This window comes from Cibotium barometz, chromosome 34 (genome assembly GCF_041138505.1).
Source record: "Cibotium barometz isolate CiBa-2024 chromosome 34, ASM4113850v1, whole genome shotgun sequence".
NCBI lineage: Eukaryota > Viridiplantae > Streptophyta > Polypodiopsida > Cyatheales > Cibotiaceae > Cibotium > Cibotium barometz.
Window position 1 is genome coordinate 30,495,880 of NC_141079.1, and position 8,888 is coordinate 30,504,767.

The 8,888-nt window shown below is 39.3% G+C and overlaps 1 protein-coding gene across 1 annotated transcript; it reads right to left on the minus strand.

Moving 5' to 3' along the window:
• Positions 1 to 4,036: 4,036 nt before the first annotated feature.
• On the minus strand, positions 4,037 to 6,103 carry LOC147618896 (Nucleotide/sugar transporter family protein). Its single transcript, XM_086773995.1, has one exon. It carries the CDS (start codon positions 6,007 to 6,009, stop codon positions 4,777 to 4,779), a length of 1,233 nt encoding a protein of 410 aa, XP_086630121.1. The 5' UTR covers positions 6,010 to 6,103; the 3' UTR covers positions 4,037 to 4,776.
• Between the last annotated feature and the right edge of the window lie 2,785 nt (positions 6,104 to 8,888).

Below are 8,888 nucleotides of genomic sequence, written 5' to 3' on the forward strand. Positions count from 1 at the left end.
TATTGTGTAGGCATTGACTACCACTAGTTTGATCCTTTTATGAGGCAGGAGAAGTTGTTCTTATTTGAGAATATTGAATACTCAACATGTCCTAGTTGGTGGCTAGATGGTTTAAGATGCCTTAAATTAGATTGGTGGCCGCTAAATCTAGAAATCAAGGAGGAAGCTTCATTATGTGTAACTCTATCACTAAAGTCTAGTCGATCCTCTACCATGATTGCCAATTGGTACAATTGTCCAAATTTCATTGAGGCTTCCATGTCTTCTATTCTTGCACCTCCTTGAGCTAGAATTGGAGTATATTTATAGGGATACTTCTTTAAGGCAGGAGAAGTTGTTCTTATTTGAGAATATTGAATACTCAACATGTCCTAGTTGGTGGCTACATGGTTTAAGATGCCTTAAATTAGATTGGTGGCCTCTAAATCTAGAAATCAAGGAGGAAGCTTCATTATGAGGAAATCACTAAAGTCTAGTCGATCCTCTACCATGATTGCCAATTGGTACAATTGTCCAAATTTCATTGAGGCTTCCATGTCTTCTATTCTTGCACCTCCTTGAGCTAGAATTGGAGTATATTTATAGGGCTACTTCTTTAAGCCATGGTCTCATCGTGTACATGTCTTCTTCACCCTTCTTCTTTAGGGTTTTGATGCATTCTCCTTTGTTACAATAGTAGAATTGCAATAGCTCATCCTTTTTGAACATTGAGAATATTAATGGTAGTGGCAAGATTATGGTCGAGCTGCTCCTTCTCCTTGGCTACTTTGCCCCCCTTCCCTTCTCTAGTTGTTAGTGTTGATGATAATGATTAAACCATTTTTTGTTGCCATCGTAGCTTTTGATGATGATGAAGATGATGACCTTGTTGCCATTGTAGCTTATGATAATGACCTGGATGCGTTTGATGATGCTTATCTTGATACTTTTGAAGATGGTGTTAATGGTGTTGCTACCCCTCCTCTTCCTCCTCCTCCTTTAACTATTATTTCTCTTCCATTAACTATTGGTTGTTGCTTTTTCCCCTCCTCCTCGCCGCATGGATTTTATTCTTAGAATGTAATTCGTCTTGCATGTAAACAAAGATGGGAAAATTTATAAAGGCATTAGACCATCCAAGAGAAGTAGATACGTGGAACCTACACCCGAATTATGCTATCCATCATATTGCAGATTAACTCTAGCCATAGACATACCTAGGGTTATGACAGAGGGATGCTTGCAATGTACATCCTTCTGCTATGCATTTGGGCTGTAAACTAATTAATAAATTGAGGATATATTTATGTAATTAGACATGGATAATATGCCGGCCCTTCCTCACACACACACATAGATCTCTCTCTCTCTCTCTCTCTCATATATCAGATCTCCTCATCTCTCTCATCATTGGCCATTGTGCATGGCATTTATGTGTGTGTGTGTGTGTGTGTGTGTGTGTGTGTAAATCGAAGAAGTCTACCAAAAGAAGCAAGGAGAAAACTCAAGTTAAGCTAGCAAACAAGGTTTATGATTCTCCTCCTCCCATGAAAGTCACCTAGAAAGCAAAGAAAATAATTGTGGACTTATCAGAAGTACAAAATAGGGGCAATGCTTTTAGCATTAGCATGTATCATTTTTGGGGTAGTGCTTTTAGCACATATCATTTTTGGTAGTCATCATGAAATAATAGACCCTATTGTAAGCTATTAGAAATCACAAGGAGAGAGAAGCTATAACAAATAGCATGATTTTTTTAAAATCATGAATGAACACACTTTTTCTTTCTCACAAGCCTTTTTGGTCGAATGTCACAAAGCTCCTAGTTAACTCATATTGATTTTAAGAAATTTGAATTCATTTTCAACTTATATCTCCCAAGAATCTAGAATTTGAAACGTTGAAATGTAGGATTTATTGGTATTTTTTAGAAATTTGAATTCATTTTCAACTTATATCTCCCAAAATTCTAGAATTTGAAACCTTGAAATGTAGAATTTACTTGTATTTTTTAGATTTAATATTAGCAATACGTTGAGTGACATTTTTCTTACACACCACCTAATAGATAGTGTGTAGAGAATATATAATCTCTATTTTTTAGATTTAATATTAGCAATACGTTGAGTGACATTTTTCTTACACACCACCTAATAGATAGTGTGTAGAGAATATATAATCTCTACTAAATCACCTTTCAATTTGTAGTAACTATAAGTGTGGGAGTATTATCTAGATCCCCTTATGGTAGATTGGGGACACCTAAAATACCATTACACCATGTGGTAGTGGTATCATGGGTAATTCCATTATTAAATAATAATAGGCTAGTGTTGGTGGTGTATGCACATTTGGAGCCATGCTAGTGTTATTGGGGTTGCGGTGGTGATTCCATGTTATTTAGTGTCCTAGTGTTATTGGTGTTTATGTTTGTGCCTATCAGATGCTATCATGTTGGGATTGATTGTGATGAGGAGTCCAATTGACTATATATAACTAACATGGTTGGCATTGTTGAGTAATAGGTACACTACGATGAAGTCGAGTAGGACGTCGTATAGTAATAAAAACTATCAAAATATTGAGTATGAAATGGATTTCACAATATGCCATGAGTTAAAATTAGTAGAATTAGCATGGTTGTGGTCTGCACTAAAAGAGCTTCAAATATGTCTTTACATCTTGAAATTTGGATAGCATATGAGAAAGTTATAGGATTTTGAAAGGAGGTTGGTTTTCATATTTTAGTGCGTTTTTTGTTTTACCCCCCTCATCCAAAAGAGACCCCCCCTCCCCCCGGGCCGCCCCTTGGGTCTCACATGTTATGAAAAATATGTACAAATATTAACATCTTGCATATATTTCAAGGTCTATTCCTTATCATCTATGGGAGGGAGTACTTGTGATTTTTATATTTTTCCCTTGCATATTGATAATGTTTAGAAGAAATCCATGCATATCTTGTATGAACCTTGTCCCCCCATACCCTCAATTTTGGACGAGGGTAGTAACATAATGCATATTGAGTTGGTGCCCCAGGATATGGTGTAGCCACAAGGTTATAAGGATGGTATGGGTGTAGGGTTGTGTATAGCACTTGGAGTCTAGGTGTGGGCCTTGTAGGCTCAACCTCTCCAAATAACTATAAATGGTCTTTTTTAAAACAAGCATGAGTTCCAAGGTCATTTTGACGAAATTTGAATGGTTAGTCTAATTTACGTCAACTTTACGCTAGATGGCATTGGCTAGGCTATTCACAACCTTCATGGTCCTCCCTCTCGTAAGTGCCATTTTTATTGTCCCATGAACACATAAACTAGTGTATTCCTTCTTTCACCAAAACTAATGTTAACCTTCTTAGCATTAAAAAAAAAACTTCACAATCCCACCCGAGCCCGCTAAGCTCTCAACATTGATGGTCCTACACTCTAATAAGTGAGCAATTTTTATGACCCATGAACACACAAGCTAGTGTTGACATTCTTAGCATTAATAAAATACCTCACATTCCCAACTAGCTTGCTAAGCTACTCAAACAGACCATATGTGACCTAGCCTCATGATAAGTACTCTACTTCATAGACTTTAAGTGTGCACACTAGACTGATAAGTACGCTGCTTTGTAGTCGTAAGTGTACATACCAGAACTATAAGTACTCTAATATGTAGGCATTAAGTGTACACATAAATACTCTATTGACTTAGGTATACACATAAACTTGGGAAGTTTGTTCATTACATCAAAAAGCAAGAATAGAAAATAGAGCTCTTGATTTAATCACACTTATAGAATGAAATTAAATGGAATGCAAACACATGGTAGAGCTTACAAATCAAATTCTTTACTTAATTTCATTTGTAGAACGCAAATGCGTGGGAGAACTTACAAAGCTACTAACAAGAAAAATCAAAATTACAAGGAAAAACCAAAGAGTTGGGGAGTCAAACTTTTTTTTTTAAAAAAAAAAAAGAAAGGAAAAAAATTATCGAGGAAAAAATTACGCTGAACAAAATAGCCTTGCATCATAGGCTAAAAAGTAAAGAATGCAATGGAGACAAATTCTTTAATTTGGAAAAGTTACAGTGCGCCTTCAAAGAAGAAAGTAAATCTTAGCATAAAATGAAAATGTGAACATAAAAAAAAAGGTAGATGGGCCGTTGCTTCACGCTCATAATATTTGCTCTTCAAAATTTAAAAACATCTAAGCATCTATAGAGTTATGGTTAAAGCCTTAAGGCTTTAGAACTTTGAAGTTTTGAGAGGTTTAAGTTACAAAAGCCTTCAAGATACCCATTTGTATATATATACCAATTTATCTCCCAACTTGGAAAAGTAATGTTTGTCACCACTTGTCTAGATTTTTTTTTTCTCAACACAAATATATTATTCACTTGAAAAAAAAGAAAAAAAGAGGAAATTGCAATGGAATTGGTGTAGATGTGGTGGTGGGGTGGGGGGGAGTGTGTGTGTGTGTGTGTGTGTGTGGAGGGGGGGAGTGTGTGTATGTGTGTGTGTGGAGGGGGTGAGTGTGTGTGTGTGTGTCTATGTGGAGGGGGGGAGTGTGTGTATGTGTGTGGAGGGGGGGAGTGTGTGTGTGTACATCTATGTGGAGTGGAGGGTGTGTGTGTGTGTGTATGTATGTCTATGTGGACGGGGGGGAGTGTGTGTATGTGTGTGTGGAGGGGGGGAGTGTGTGTGTGTGTGTGTGTGTGTGTGTGTCTATGTGGAGGGGGGGGGAGTATGTGTGTGTGGTGGTGGAGGGGTGGGGGAGGAGTGTGTGTGTGTGGAGGGGGGGGCTAAGATTGCTTCTTCTCCTTGGCCTTTTGGTTTGCTTGAGAGTAGAGGAAGGTGCCTAGGATAGCTATGGCTGATCCAAGGGCATTAAGGGGGCGAATAGGGTTTCGGAACACTAGAACAGTGGCAATTATAACAACCACCCTCTTCATGGTATTGCCCACAGAGAAGGTAAGAGGGCTGATACCATCTAGAGCTTGATAAGAGGATTGATTATAAAGATGGTAAAAAATACCTGATAGAAGAACCCAGAAGTGGAAAGTTGAAGCTTGACCCACTGTGGCTATGGCTTCCTTGTAGCCAGAGACCCATTGAGATCCCTCAATGATGATAGACACAGGGACAAGGTAGAATAGGGAGAGGATTGTGATCCATCCATAGAGATTGATGCCATCAAACTCCTTGAAGTTCTTCAAGCTTTTCTTGGAGAAGATGTTTCTGAGAACAAAGCCGACATTGCTGATCATGGCCCCCCATAGCCCAGTGTAGTTGAATGTAACCTCTGTGACAGCAGCTAGGGAGCAGCCAAAGACAATGGGGAGTATAGAAAGCCATACTAGGAAGGGGTAGCTCTCGCCAAGGAAGCTTGAAAAGATGACAGAAAACACAGGCTCTGCTGATTTGATGATGTGGGTGAAGGAGACAGCCACCTTGGAGAAGGAAACACAGGCTGAGATGTGCCCCACTGTGTGGAAAAAAGCAGGCAAAGCTAGGGCTGCGAGAAACTCTTTGCTCACAGGAGGGCATGGCTGCAGCTTCATCGCCCACAGCCCTAACATCCACAGTGCGCCTGCAAAGAGCTGGAACGAAGCTAGCAGCCATGGAAACTGGAACACGTTGAGAGCTTTCTTGTTGTAGATGTTGAAGATTATGTTGTAGAAATACCATAGCCCAAAATAGGTCCCGAGCTGCAGACTCCCCATTGATTTCTCCTGTGCTGCCTTCACTGCCGCATCAGCTTCTGCTTTGCTCTCGCCCTCCATATCATTAGAGTCTGCTGCAGCCGCCTGAGCTACTACTGATCTGTGAACCCATCTCCGCCCTGCAGCATTAATGGCGTTCCTGTGGAGTGTGAGTGTATAACCATGCCCGTCACCTGCGGCAAGCCCTCTAATTGCCAATTGGGCATCGCTACTCTGCCTTAATTTTCCGCCATAGCTAGCGTGAGACCCAAGCATTGAGGAAGCCAGGTAACAGCCAGAACTCCAATGGCGTAGAAGCGCAGAGGAAGCCATAGCTGCAGAAACTCGAGGGAGCGAGCGTGTGACTGCAAGGAGGACGCTGCTAGTGATCACATGTGCAAGTCATGCACACGCGTAGGTGTCCAAAGGTCCCATGCTGGATAAGGTTTGATATTTTGCTCACATTTCTCACCACAAAGCCCCATTACAAGCTGCATTCCTCACCAAGTTTAGCCAAGGGGGCTTTCACATGGGCCATCGTACATTGATAGTTCCTTAAATGCAACAGTGAACTTTTCCTGAGTTCCCCCTCAAGTCCTTTTTGACTCCTCTCAGTGTATAAGTGAACTTTTCTCTATTCCCTCTCATGTCCTTGAATGAGTAAATGAACTTTTCCCAAAGTCAAAAGTAAATCACATTTTTTCCAAAGTCAAAATGCATGGGCTAGCAGGTAGATCTATTGTTCTAACATTGAATACCACATCATCCACCTTTATTACATACCTTGTCTCCATAAGAATGCGAAAGTGATCATGCAGCTCCATTCATAAACATCTTAAGTATTTCACGGATATAGGAATGATAAAGTGTATTTGCACATGTTCCCTACGAATATGGATGAGATCAAATAGAGATCTCCTATCTAGAATTTTGGGCTTGAATATTCGACCTTAAATTAAGATGGGTGCACACAATTTGTGTTTTTATATACATTCCATACAATTGTGGATGTGTGGGGTATCCTCATCTACAATTATTGGGTAATGAAGATTTTCCCTTGAATTTAGGAAGGGATAAATTTTTGAACACCCTAAGCTTGTGAAACCAGTGAAAAGATGAAGCATGTTCACTTTCACATGATAGAAAAAAGGTCATTCCTAAGTTGGCATGACACTTCGAAATTGATAGTCTAGACATCTAATGTCCTTTTTTAAAAGAAAAAAGGTCATTCCTAAGTTGGCATGCCACTTCGAAATTGATGTCTAGACATCTAACACCCTTTTTTTAAATGTGTGTTTATGTGTGCGTGCATGCGTGTGTGTGTGTGTGTGTGTGTGTGAGAGAGAGAGAGAGAGAGAGAGAGAGAGAGCACTCAACTTGAAGGACTACATCTTGCTAAACTTAAGTTGCACAAAAGAAATAAAAAGAGGTGGGATTAATTTTAAGGTGAATTGTGTTGATAAAACTCAAGCTAATTTTCAACCAGTATGAGCTGATTTGTAGTACCTTTGTGAGCATTCATTTGCTCCACATATGGCTACCTAACATTGTACAAAGGTAGGAGTGTATCAAAGATGTCCTGTGAGCATACATTTTGCTGTTTTTTTGTATAAAAGCATGGGTTGATCTGAGTTCTCAACAAAGACATCTCCACTCACCAAAATCTACTTTGTGATCAAATTGGTAGAGTCTATACCCTTTGCTTTCTCAGTTGTATCCCATAAAAATACATTTTATTACTTTATTACCTAGCTTATTGTGATGTTGCTTAGGTATAAGAGCATAAGCAAGAAAACCAAAAATATGCAAATGAGCCACAGAGGGCTTCCTACCATTCTAAGCTTCATAGTAGGTAATTGTAGGGCACAGGTACAAGAGCAAAAGCAAGACAACCAAAAACATGCAAACGAGCCCTCAACGAGCCACAAAGGGCTTCCTACCATTCCAAGCTTCATAATAGGTAATTGTCTACAAGGCCTTTGTGGGGAATCTATTTAGCACATAAGTGGCACAAATAACTGCATCTAACCAAAAAACATGAGGTAAATCTTGGCCTTTAACCATGCAATATGCCATCTCTATGAGAGATCTATTCTTCCTCTCAGCCATACTATTTTGTTATGGTGTATAAGGTATTGTGCATTGATGTTTTATGCCTTTTTTAGCCATATGTACATGAAACTCTTTTAACATATACTTCCCTCCTCGATCTGTACGAAGGGCGCTAACTTTGCATGCACACATTTTCAACTATAGGAAGTGTCTAAATCACATAAAAACCTCTGACTTTACCTTCAATGGATACACCCAAGCGTGCCTAGAGTAGTCATCAATAAAAGTCACCAAGTAGAGATATCCCTCGATCAATGATGTCCTCAATGGGACCACATACATCACTATGAATAAGCTATAATTTCTAGATATCCCTAACTGATTCATCTTTTGGGAATGATGCACATTGCATCTTGCCAGTGCTCCTCACATACATGTTTGATAAGAGCCTCAAGATTTGGTAGCTCTGACACCATTTCTTGCTTGTTAAGGTTTAACAAAGCACCAAAATTCAAGTGACCAAAGCAAGCATATCGTAGCTCCACGTTATTCATGTAGCAAGTGTGGCAGTATAACTCAACAAACATTGTGTGCTAATCTCTCACACATGTCTAACCTCTAAAGCCCATGGCTTAAAGTACCATGTACCATAGTGATGTCTCCACCATTACTCATGTCATGTACTGTACATCTGTCACATAAACAAATCTGACCACTAGGCTTGCCCTAGTAATAATAGAGAATGACAGTAAATTCTAGCACAAACAAGACTTCTAAGAGAGTGATTGCCCCACCATTTGCAACAATGAGAACAACCTTACCAACTCCTTTTACTAGATACGATGAGTTGTTTGTACATGTGACTATTCTTCCTTGAGTAGGCTTAAGTGAGGAAAATAAATCATGTTGAGAAGTAATGTGCTTGTTAGCACCATTATCAAAGTACTAGACATGATGATCTATCATAGACATGCATACATCATGGATAGAAGGATCATAACTTCAACGTATAATGAATGTCCAATCATCATGTGCATAGTTTACTAACTCCTTCTTTTCGATACTTGGTGCTGATGCATCAGCCCCCCACAACCATGCGTGAATCTTTCTTCTTCTCCTTCTCTACCCTTTTTCTACATTTATTAATGTAATGGCCTAGC

What these genes read in the sequence shown, in the direction of transcription:
- LOC147618896 (XM_086773995.1), bottom strand. Translation starts at nt 6,009, where the DNA reads ATGGCTTCCTCTGCGCTTCTACGCCATTGGAGTTCTGGCTGTTACCTG.